The sequence below is a fragment of the Dunckerocampus dactyliophorus genome, chromosome 8 (assembly GCF_027744805.1).
Source record: "Dunckerocampus dactyliophorus isolate RoL2022-P2 chromosome 8, RoL_Ddac_1.1, whole genome shotgun sequence".
Taxonomy (NCBI): Eukaryota; Metazoa; Chordata; class Actinopteri; order Syngnathiformes; family Syngnathidae; genus Dunckerocampus; species Dunckerocampus dactyliophorus.
In genome coordinates, this window is record NC_072826.1 from 1,083,932 (window position 1) to 1,096,874 (window position 12,943).

At 41.4% G+C, this 12,943-nt stretch overlaps 1 protein-coding gene across 3 annotated transcripts in view; it reads right to left on the reverse strand.

Annotated features, from left to right (window-relative positions):
* cntn3b (contactin 3b) overlaps positions 1–11,671 on the reverse strand; it is a 74,640-nt gene extending 62,969 nt beyond the window's left edge. For all 3 annotated transcript variants that reach the window (XM_054783751.1, XM_054783750.1, XM_054783749.1), the window contains exon 1: positions 11,335–11,671. Coding sequence is in view for 1 of the 3 variants with exons in the window: in XM_054783750.1 (XP_054639725.1) it covers positions 11,335–11,359 (25 nt within the window). In the remaining 2 variants the exon portion in view is untranslated. The remainder of the gene's footprint in view (positions 1–11,334) is intronic.
* Positions 11,672–12,943: the final 1,272 nt, after the last annotated feature.

The window sequence follows — 12,943 nt, forward strand, 5'->3', positions numbered from 1 at the left end:
GCTTTCACTTTGGAAAACAGTGACCAACATTTTGCCTCTTTTCTGATATGTTGCGGATGTAACTGTTTGTATTTGGCTTCTATTGATTTGGTCCATCAATGGCCTAACCCAGGGGTGGGCAAACTGCGTCCCGCGGGCAACATTTGGCCCGCCAAGCGTTGTAATACAGCCCACCGGGCATTTCCAAATTCTTTTTTGAAACTTTGAATATCAAAACTGTAGCAACATGACTGTCAGTGCTACTGTGGCACACTTGAGTCGCAAAAATAGTCAGATACACCCTGTAGCTTGTACAAAAACACGATCCAAACCACGCAACAACACGTCAACACACACGACCCACAAATTAACCTACCTAATCCGCCATGTGGCCATACAAATAAATATTTACGCACGATACCCATACCAAAAAAACACCCATATATTCCCGCCACAAGGCAAGCTGGGTAGCTTGTGGTTCTCTTTCTCTCAACATTTTGCAGTGTTTTTCACATTTTTTCTTTGCAAAATATGATGAGGAGGTCGTCAGAGACATAAACAAGGAGAAGTTAACATACTTTTGGTATCCAATGTTTTATTGTTCATAGTCTATACTGATTTTGCAGCTGCACTACACAGCATGCCTTGAGGGCATTTGGAATTTGTGTTATGTTTAGCGCTGAGCTGTTGTTTATCATCCTCTTAGTAGTAGTAGTTGATTTATGTGTAGCATTAACTTGCTGTGGATGTGCTGTGTTTTTGTTTCGTTGCACCGTGAGCAAGTATGTTGTTCTGTTTGATGACCACCCCTCTGCCAAATTTTTAACCAAGTGTGGCCTTTTAACCCCTGACCTAACCAATTACTCAATTAATTGAAACAACAAGCTTCAGATTAATCAGCAAAGAAAATAATTGCTAGTTGCAGCCTAAAAGGTAAGGATTGGATATAACTACTGCATGGATGATTATGTTTCAGCTGGCAACAACCGTGACTGAAGACACATCCAGTTGTCATGGAAAACATGTTCTCTTAAAACGGGTTCAAAAATTACGTCATCAATACAAGTTCTTCTCTGAAAAATTCATGTAAGTCGTGACAGAAATAAATGTAACATTAGCGAAGCTTGTGAAAACGATGCATTTACGTATGCGTGCCGTCATCAAAGCTAAAGGCGGTCCAACAAAATATTAGACTGAGTGACTTTTTTGGTGGGGCAGACTACCATTAAAGAAACTGCACTTCATTTAGCTGCCAGCTGTTAGCAAAATCCAATGAATTTGAGCAGTACAACATCCTAGAGCGATGCACTGACCAATGACCACTGCTATTAATTTAAGAAAATGTGCTTTATTTTGAAAATAATGTAATTGTCTAACCTGGTAAATAGTACATCACTGACTGTGATGTAATGTAATCCTTATGGGATCAGCGTGTAGTCCCTCGCAAAAGAGAAATAGAAAATGATGGAGAGAAAGCAAAATGCTCGTACTGCTTGTCAGAGCATTTAAGGCGAGTTTGTGTAACACAGAAGACATAGATACTTATCAATTTTTAAAAGACCATCAGTGAGGACAACCACAGGCTAGAATCCGGTCACTTGTAAAGCTGAGAGACATCAGACAATTTGGTGCCATACAAGGGGCTTCTACATACAATATTAAAGACTCAATCCAGGTTAGCAACAGGGAGCCGGTGACACGTGTGTTCATTTAGGAGGGACCATTTAGCAACATTTAACAATGTTCGAACATGTGAAAACAAAAGAATGTCAATGTTTAACGATACTGTATTAGAATAAGGAAATCCCTCAAAACAAGATTGAAGCGTTTCAGAGGATTGGTTAGTGCTCGCAGGAAACATTAATGGAGCCACCTCACAGTTACTCTCATTAATGGGAGTGTCCATGCTTCTTTTTCCACTACAGTGCACACATCGTATGTACAGGTAGCACCATCGGACAAAAGGTGATGTTTTGGAAGTTTTTTGTAAATTCACAGGACTTGATGGAAACTGTCCCTTGTTCCAGTAGATGGTAATCACGTGGAGGCGTGGATGTTGACAGTGGCGTGGGAACTTTACTCTGCCATGGGAAGGATGTACATTTTGGGACACATCATCAGTAGTGTACCTTTGAGTCAGTGGGTGTTTCGGCCTTTCCACACTAGACACCCTCATCAAAGGCGGCCAACTACAGGCTGATCAAGCCTGAGCCCAATGAGGAGTACAGTAGTGCCTGATAGGCCCATGACACCTCCAGAGAGCTCATCGGCATCACCCTGTGACTCAGGTGTGCCCCCCTCTGCTTTGAGCCCAGCAAGGGTCCCAGCGCTTGATCCATAGTCACTAGCTGCTTCTTTCAGCCACTTCAGAGACGGATCTTATTGTCTGTTGCAGAGCTTGTCCATGAATGCCAAGGCTTTTCATGAGCCTGGTGGCAGAGGAAGCCACATAACCTCTGCATCAACTTCAGCTGGATAGACCTTGACCTTCCATCCTCGTTGTTGTGCATCTGCTGCCAGATCTGTGTAGCGCAGTTTCTTTCGTTCGTGTATCCAGGAATGGATTTTTGGAATCAATATAACAATCGACTACTCATGAACTCATAAAGGCACCACCGATCTGCCATTCTCCATGACCAGTGAAATAGCCTTCCCAACACAAGAGTCTTCACTTTCACTTTTCCTACTTAGTAACTGACATTATTAAAATAGAGACAAATTCTGATCCTGGTGACGTCATAATATGCAAATTAGATGAGTACATTTACTCCCATCACTAAATGTGGGTCATACTACTGATTTTTGTAATTTACAGTATGCCTTTATCTCTAACCATTTTCAAGCTACAATCTTTTGAAATCGTGACGTCAAAACTGAAAAAACTCTGCCTCAAGGCTTAAAATGCTTGAAAAAGAAAACATGCAGTAGAACACACACATCAGAATACAGTAATTCCTTGTTTAGCACGGTTAATTGGTTCCAGACTCTGCTGTCACAAGTGCATTTCTACAAAGTAGGATTCCTTCTTTATAAATTTCGTACTTATAGCATGGAAAACCTGTTTACGACCCTCTAAATATGATTTTTAACATTAGTGGAGCCCTGTAGACATGAACTCACACCCCTATAGTCACCTTTCCACTTGCATTACCCAACAGAGTAGACAAAATAAGAGTAAATAAGCCACTTCAGACACAAATCGGACTTGTGCTGGTGTGTGTTACTATAAATATCTTCCCAAGGGGACCTGAAAGAGAGGCGGACAGGAAGGTATGTCGGGAGTTCAGAGTTGACTTTCAGCTTTGCGTGGGTAACTGCCACAAAAGTAACCCGTGTTTTTTTACTCATAAAGTATCTGTTGAACGGTCTGTTTCGTCTTTTATTCATGCTTGAACGATGTTGGTGCCCAACACGCATACAGTGCTTTGTACAGATAAGTACTGTACATATTACAGGGTCTTTATCGTATTTCAAATCAGAAGGTTGTAAAAACATTTTTGTCCCCTGCAGTGTAAAAATAATTGACAACACTGTCATAGAACAATACTGTATATATTCTTTCTATATTTAATAGAAAATGGCTCTTTCGCATCTGTGCTATATTTGTTTTGGATGCTTTGTTTTTCAGGTTTGTGTCAGCTCAGGGGATTTTTGTTTTTTTTCTTATATGAAAACGACATTTTGTTTTGATATAAGCAGTATATGGCTTGTGGTTTGAAACATGTCTGTCTGTGTACTCGACGACCCCTGCTCTATGTTCCAGGCGTCAATTAGAATGATGTCATTTGGTACAGTATGTTTCACTTTCACTTTCCAAATGTAAAAAATAATGAAAATTAATCTCTTTTTTATATCTGTAAGTCAACTTGCTTTTGCAAGTTTATGTCATTTGCATCCAGAAATGCTCATAATGACAGACAGATACAATGGAGATATGAATCATTTTGTGTTGAAGAGCTTCTCTGTGGAGTAAGTGGACATTCTCTCCCTGGTTGTGTGGCTTTTCTTTGGGTACTCCTGCTTGCTCCTGCATTTATCCCAAAAATGCCAGCTGTCCTTCCAATATTTTCAGGGTCAGACACCAAAACTTGATTATTGCTGGATAATGCGGTAGCCTTCCCGGGTCATTGAGATGTCAAGAAGTAAATGTCCCTCCTTTAATCAACTGGTCAGCTAGCTAAATCTACACAGCCAACCCTTTTGACAAAGAAGATGGTGAAAAGAATGTCAGTGTTGAAAAATGTCATATGGCTCCCACGGAAATCCATTTTAAAATATGCGTCTTTCATAGCTCTCTTAGCCAAAAAGGTTACCGACCCCTGGTGGTCCATAAGTTCCCAGCGATTGACAGGTGACCAGTCCAGGGTGTACCCCACCTCCCACACAAAGTCAGCTGCGATAGGCTCCAGCTCACACGTGCCCTATTGAGGACAAGCGGTATAGAAAATGAAGGTGACCAAAATGGCCTTTAAAACTTTTCTCCTGTGGATGTGCATGTGACTTTTAAGACTTCAATTGTAGTATACATAGCACAGAAGGGGCTTTGCTCAAGCTCTGACCTACATCACAGTAAGTGGAAACTGATACGCCTCTCAGGATTAAGAATCCACCCCAGCCCCTTCATCCTTAAAACATAACCCTGTTGTGGTGATTAACCCTGGGCTATGTTTGGAATTCTTGAAATAGACCTGAAATACCATCACATGTTTTTACCAACTTGTAAAATGCAGGATTGTGGCTGCGCCTTGACATGAGAAGACTGACAACCTCATGTTATGGGAAAGTATGCAGAAGCATTGGATGCTGAGCAGGCATATCATCATTAATGGCCAAGGCTGTCCTAACTCAACTGCCCTACTGACAGTAATTGTTCCCACTGTGACGTAGAAGCAGTCACAGCAGGAGTGGATTTCCTGTATTTCCAAATGTTGCCTTTCTGAAAACCTATCATGTTGAATTACACGGTTCTGGATTCTACAGGACAAAAATGTGCTGAATTTCTCAGTTTGAGCTCAGTATTAATTGCCATCTGCTTTCTCTGGGATCCGACCTCACCATCCTAACACATCAGCTCCAAAAGCCTCAGGTTTTCCTGAGGAAAATCTCCCAGAATGACTTTGGCTGCAAGTTGGTTGCTGAACAATGTGCATGGCACACAATCTGCGCTGACGTGACGCCTTTGTGTTGAGCTTCACTTGAAAGCCTGTAAAGCGTGCAATTTATATACGTTAATTCCTTGTCTATTTCCTTTAATTGGTTCCAGACCCGACCGTAATGAGTCAATTTTCACAAAGTAGAATTACTTATTTATGAATGGAATATTTTCGTAGTTAGAGCATAAAAAACCTGTTGAAAAAAACCTTCTAAATATGTTTTTATAGATAGATAGATAGATAGATAGATAGATAGATAGATAGATAGATAGATAGATAGATAGATAGATAGATAGATAGATCACTATCTATAAATCTATCTATAAATAGATATCTATCTATAGATGAATAGATAGACAGATCACTATCTATAGATAGATATCTACTGTATCTATCTATCTATCTAGCTATCTATCTATCTATCTATCTATCTATCTATCTATCTATAGACAGATCTATAGATCTATAGATCTATAGATCTATCTAGCTATCTATCTATCTATCTATCTATCTATCTATCGATCTATCTATAGATCGATAGATCTATAGATCTATAGATATCTATCTATCTATAGATCGATAGATAGATAGATAGATAGATAGATAGATAGATAGATAGATAGATAGATAGATAGATCACTATCTATCTATCACTATCTATCTATCCACCTCAACTAAGAGCGCCTCAATTTCTATTTTCTATTTTTGTCAATCTGTTCACTATTATAGCTAATATTTTCATTACAACTGTTACCACTAATAAGTATGACTGTTTCGTTAAAGTATTATCACTGTGGCTGTTGCTATTATTTTGTTATTTCTATTATATATATATATTTTTACCACTCTAGACATCTTCTGATGTAGCCCTGTTGTTTGTTTCTGTTGCTTTGTTATTGTTGTTGTGATCATTGTCTCTCTATGTATTGTCTGCCCTCTTGTCCCCTCACTACCCCCCCTCTGTCTTCTTTTCTCTTCTTCTCAATCCCCTCCTGCTCCGGTCTGGCCGCTCCTATTTCCATAACAATTAACATCAAATAAAGTCAAATAAAATCTATGGAACAGGTGAAGAGTATCTTACATTTTTCCCTGGTAGAGAAAATCTGTTTAGCATGTAAGGGCATCTGGATCAACAATGCTATCTGCCCCAATGGCTGGACAGGACAAACAAAAAGAAACATTACAGTAATATTACTGATACCCAGCGACCAGTGACCATATTAGTCACAGCATATTTGAATGCGTCTTCTGAGTGCCTAATATTTGTATTTTAGTTCATTTGGCCATTTTTATGCTTGAAAATGCTTAATTTAGGCAAAAATACTTAATTGCTTCCTTAATTATGCATAGTTTTTGACTAATAATAGGTAATATTCAAGTGAAATGTATTCACGTATACTCACACACACACACACACATACACAATTTTGGAACTGTTTTGTTATTGGTAACAAGACCTGTAAAACTAGCACCAAAAGACAGAAATAAACAATAAAATTCTCTAAATCAACTATGGTTTTTCCATGATTAATGCCAGGAGTGAGTATTTTGTGCCCTGGCTTTTGGCTTTTAAAATGCTAAGCACAATATTTGATGTGCAAAAACGTGAACCACGCACCACATTATACTTTCACCTCCGCAGAAGCTAAACTTAATGAAAGTAATTAGCACACTCTCCACTGCTGGAACTTTTCTCATTTACCTGGGATTTTGAAAAACCTTGGCACGTTTCCATCGACTTTACGCGAGTAAAAAACTTTCACCTGAAAAAAAAAAGGAATTTTTGAGGTGTGTTTGTGCTGAAGAACGCATTTTGGTGGAACACACTTGCAGAATTTCTGTTTAGCCCTCATGTCTAAGCTAGCATGCGGATGCAAACATTTCATGTTTACCAGCTTCATTTTGACCATTTGGAAAATGGAGCAAAGGAATCAAAGACAGACAACTCTTTTGGGATATGTTTCATGGCCGCATAGCTTTTCTCGCTTTGTACCTTAATTGTATTGTAGTTCACTCACTTGCACTTTAGTCAATAAGTCTAATCAAATGCTGTCTTTTCATTTACAGGATCAATGTAAACCCCATAAGCCATCAACCTGATTTGCACACATTTTCAAGAACTTTGAGGTGTGATGGGAATGCACACCACACAAATTGCTGTTGTTTGTCCTAAAATTGATAGACAAGGTGGTTAGTGACATGGTCCCCCATGCCCTAGTGCTGGAAGGCAGCAAAATTCCCAAGGAATCTGATGAAGGAGTGAAGAACAGACAAAGTATTTATCATAGCAGCATGAAAGCTGCATTCATATCAAATGCTGCACACAAGTACCGGTGGTCCTCGGGTTACTAACGACTTCCACATTTATGTCATGCTGTAAGTCGAATTTTACGCCCCGTTCCACAAGAATACGTATTGTCTATGTGTTTTGGCCTCTCATCCACACGCATACGGACGTTTCTGTCCTTAAAAACTGAGCTTTTGGAAAACTCCGGCCAGGGTGAAGATTTTTCAAAACTCCAGCTTTAGCGTATTCGTGTGGATGGCGAAAACTAAGCTTTTGGCTTTTTGGTGACAGATGACGTGACAGCTATTTGCCGTTATTTCCACATTAGATTAGTATAACTGAATGTGTGCAATGGCAAACATAACATTGCTGCTTTCAAGCATACTGAAATGACTTTTTGTGTGTATAAGAGTAATCATACGCATAGTTTCGCTTTACATCGACAAACAAAAGCAACATTGTGGGCCTTGGAGGACACTATACTCTCTAAATGGCTCGGACACCCCCGCCAACAATGGCAATTTGGGACAGGTCCCGATCGGACCTCTAGCTGCTGGGACAACTTGTTGTTATTTTGGAAGAATGCCGTGGGAACGTCAGCATGGCAAGAAGCTTATGATTGCGTTTGACTGAGCTGTTTCGCCCGCACATTGAAAGCGTCCCTGTTTGAAATGCCTGCCTTGTTCTGCATAACGGTTGTCGCTGAGGCAATTAAACAAGGACGATTTGACAGACACACAATTATTCCAGCGATGATAGCGGCACAGCCGATGGAGTTCTTTGTTGATCTTGGTGTGAGTGAAGTCAGAACTTATGCTTAAATTAACACTTAAGTCACTCGCAGTGAAGACATGACCGATGGAGGATGTAAAATACAGTTGACCAAATAAAAACACTAAGCAAGAGAACAAATCCACTATGCTGCTTTATTATTACTGTCACTTTCATAGGAGGAGATCCTTTAACATGCTCAAGGATACTGCAGCAACCTGCAGTTACAGTATGTGTAGCTTTAAGGAGTTTTGTGATCTCCTACGGTCTGTGAAGCCATGAAGGTGACATGAGTCCTGGGTGTCTGTGGGTGCGGGCGAAGGACGGCTGCATGCAGAGAGCACAGTTGAGTTTGCTGATGTTGTTTTAGTTTTTTTGCAATAAACAGATTGTTGATGGACCACCTCCTCATCATCTGTAGAGCGTCCACCTAAACGTTAAACTATATCATCTTTATGCTTCATGGTGGTCGCGCTAGTTGAGAGGCCAATTGAGCACACAGTGTATTCTTCCACCACCGATGTGTGCTATAACTAGTTCCCCAGTAAGTCCTGTGTTTACAAGCTAAAATTACGTTTTTCATGAATTAATGGGAGTGACTTCATCACGGATCGATGCAGCGTCTGCAGAAATGCGGTCGCTGTACCGGACCATCGTGAAGAGAGAGCTGAGCCAGTAGGCAAAGCTCTCAATTTCTCAATCTATGCTCCCACCCTCACCTATGGTCATGAGCTTTGGGTCGTGACCAGAAGAAGGAGATCACAGATACAAGCGGCTGAAATGAGTTTCCTCCGTAGGATGGCTGGACTCGGTCATCCGGGAGGGGCACATCGAGAGGAGCCTTTCGAGGTGGCTCGGGCATCTAGTCCGGATGCCTCCCGGACGCCTCCCTAGTGAGGTGTTCCGGGCATGCCCAGCCAGGAGAAGGCTCCGGGGAAGACCTAAGACCACGCTGGCCGTTTTGGGGTCCCAAGTGGCCCAGAAACGGGAAGTCTGGACTCCCCTACTGAGACTGCTGCCCCTGCTATCCGGACCCAGATAAGCAGAAGAAAATGGCTGGATGGATGGATGGAGTTCGTAACCACGAAACATAACACGGAACACGGAACACGGAACACCGTGACCCGAGGACCACGTCTAACAAAAAGTCCAAATTTCTGAATGTTTTAGATAATGCAAAACAAAAAATCGTAAAATGTCCCAAAAGGCAAGGATCCACCACCAAGTGATGGAAAACACAGCTGCTCTGCAGATGGATGAAAATTCAGAGTCCATCGTGTGCTGATGCCTCCTAATTCACTCTGACTGAGGACTTGCACACCAGCCCAACTCACATAATCCAGGCAGGACAGAAAAAAATAACTGAGGTGATTAACAAATGAAGGCAGGGCTTAATGTTTGTATTTCATGGCTTAGGCTGTATGAGAAAGCTTGATGGAAAAAAAGAGCCAAGGAGTAATTGTTAGGCATTGATTGTGCCATGCTGGTGCATTAGCATTAACCCAGTGAATTATGATTCCTATGGCAGATTACACATTAACTTCTCAAATATAAAGTTGCTTGAAGTAATTGCCCCAGCTACCACGCCAATTTAAAAGCTCAAATTAACATTCATACTGTAGGGGAAAAAAAGAATTGAAATGCATTTTCAAGTCTTGCTGGTGAAAAAGTCCAGACATGGCAGTTTTCTACATTTAAGTGACATGTCAAAAGAATGAGATAAGTATGACAAGCACGACTGCTCCAGTGAATCACTGGAGGTTGAAGGCTAACATCCAGCAATATACAGTACGTATTTGAGCTATTTTAGCTATTGTTCTGTGGTTTTATAAAGATGTCTTTCAGGTAAACGGCATCAAGGTTATAAAATGCAAAGGGCACACAAAAAACATAAGCCTTCGATACTGTAGATAGATATGTTTACTACCTTGCAGCTCAACATCTGTGCAGGTGACTCTGCGGACCCGACAGCTGTGTATTTTCATGTGAAAAATCATGAATTCCCCGAAAGACGCCCCAAGTGACTCCCTGTGTTGAACACTGCTGCAACCCTCAGCTGCTGCTTGACACCCAGAATGGGGGAGAGTGCACTTAAAAGAGAGGGAAGCAGTGATCCATTTCTCACCCCATCATGAGCCAGGCACATCCCCAGACCCCCACCTGAGATACTGCCACAAACACATACCGAATACGACTGGAGTGTCTTTATCTTGACCAAGATTGCCTTTCACAATCTTCCTAGAAATATTTTTTTGCGATTTGGCTACCATGAAATGAGCAAGTTCTACAACACAAACCCATTCTTGCCCGACCATGCTGGGTGCTGCTTGGTTATGGAATGATCTGCTGCATGGCTTCAAAGACACATTTCACCTCTCATTTAGCTGCTGCTTGATATTTTCAAAATTATGTGCAAACAACTATAAATAAACATGAATGGGGGGGCTGAGAGATTATAATCCCTGCTGAATAGTGGAATTCTTTGAAGATTCTGCATGTTTTTCTCTTCTGTCGGGTCTGCATCTTGGTAGTCTGGGTCAAGAAAGAAAGTGTGCATGACATTTTTTTCTAGAAAAAAGACAGATTGCACCTGCAAAGACTATTATTGCGACAGAACAACATATCAAACACAATGGCAATGTTGGCCATTACATGGAGACAATAACCATTCACTCATATAAAATCAATAAGCAGTCCACGATGTTATTATCACAAGTAGGGAATAAATAATCATCAAAATCAAACAAAACAAAAGTTGAATGCTTTTTTTAGTCCTGCTGCTGTGTCAGCGTGACCGTGCAGCGTGGTGCCATATGGACTTTATCCTGGATGAAGGAAATGAGCCCCATCAGTTTAAATCCCACAAGGACCATCCAAACCATTTGAGGCTTGTCTAGAAACGCAATCATCAGCATCGTGCATGAGTGGCCGCGATCAGCATGCACACCCTGACTCCTCCGATTTAAGAACCTTTAATGAAGACCTCTCCCCATCCTCACCGGCGAGCATCCGTTATGGGGTTATTTATTTGTCTCATATTAGTCGAAACGACATGCAAATTTCATCTCAAGTCAAATTGCAGGAAAACTTGGCACGCGCATTTGGTAAAATAATGCCATAAAACGTGAGTGAATTGTTACTTACTTCTCTTACGATGTTTCCTCTTCATGAAACTCTTTTGATTGTAATTCCATTATCCGTTAGTGTGTCGGTACCATCATTCACAGCAGCGCCCGTGTGTCTGGGAAGCCGAAGAAGGTCTTAGTCCCGGCTCCGTGCGCTCTTTACTTTATTCTCCTGCCCTTAGGTGCGCCTCCACCTCCGCAAATTCCCCCACGCAGTGATTTTGCAGGCAGCGGCTGATAGGCGCGGTACACCGGTCTCCTCCTCCTATTACCACTCCACGAGATGTGGCCAACAAGCAGCGAGGACAGCGATGCCACTGAGTGGAGATTCTCAGTGTGCGCATCCCACAGCGGGCTCCTGCTCTCTTTGTGCGCGGTGCAGGAACAGGCGCCCACTGGTGACGGGTGAAAATACGCTGCTGTGCTGCGGCACAATAATGCGCCACTATAGTACCTGCCTTTCCTCACCATCACCTAAGTGAGTGCACATCTGATAATTGAAAGAAAGAAAGTAGGAAAGCTGAAAATTATAAGAATTTTCATTTTGCACTGTTGGAGATGACAGGAACTACTCTATGCCTGTTGCCTCAAGATTACATTTTTTTCCCAACCATAAAAATATAAGAACACTACTACCGTCTAGCTTATGTTACAAATGGTGGTTTCATACAACAGATTGTAGCAACAAAAAACCTGTATTTTTCACAGATTCAGTTTCAACTTCATAAAAAGTGTATTATGTCTACTATATTGGGTAAAATGAGTGTAAAGGTGACTATCGGCGTGCCAGTTCATGTCTAGAGGGCTCTAATGTTAAAACAAATGTATTTAGTTTTTAGTTAGGTTTTCTGTGCTCTAACTAGAACAATATTTCATTTAGAAATAACTTTGTGGAAATTCACTTAAATCAATTAATGGAACTAGTTAACCACGATAAGCGAGGGATTACTCTACATGCAATGAGCTAACATTATAGCTAAACTTTGTCAAATCGCTATCATAACTATCACAAAAATAACCACTGTGCATGTTACATCCAACGTATATTACGTACTGAAAGCATGAAGAGGGCATGATACGGTTCTTGCAGTAAGTTTGTGTGTAAGTTTAAGACCACATATCTTAAAATTCCAAAATCTGCTCAAAAACTGGGACTCCATATCATGTTCTGTCAGGTATTCACATTTTCATGACCTGTGATGGCTGTCACACTCGTCAGCCTTCATGGGAAAGTCTATCCCAGGGTGCTGGACAAAAGGGCACGGACGTTAGTGGAACCTCGGCTACAGGAGGTGCAATGTGGTTTTTGTCCCAGTTGCAGAACACTGGACCAGCTCTACACCCTTGCAAGGGCACTGGAGGGTACTTGGGAGTTTGCCCAACCAGTCTACATGTGCTTTGTGGACTTGGAAATGAAAAATTTGACCTTGTTCCTTGCGGTGTCCTATGGGGGGTGCTCCGGGAGTACGGGACTGGTGACACGCTACTATGTTCTATTCAAGCAGAGTAAGAGCCTGGCTCGCCAGCAGTAAGTCAAGCCTGTTTCCGGTGAACGCTGGCCTCCACTGAGGCTGCCTTTTTGTCACCAATTCTGTTCATAAATTTCTATGTGCAGCCAAGGAGGCGAG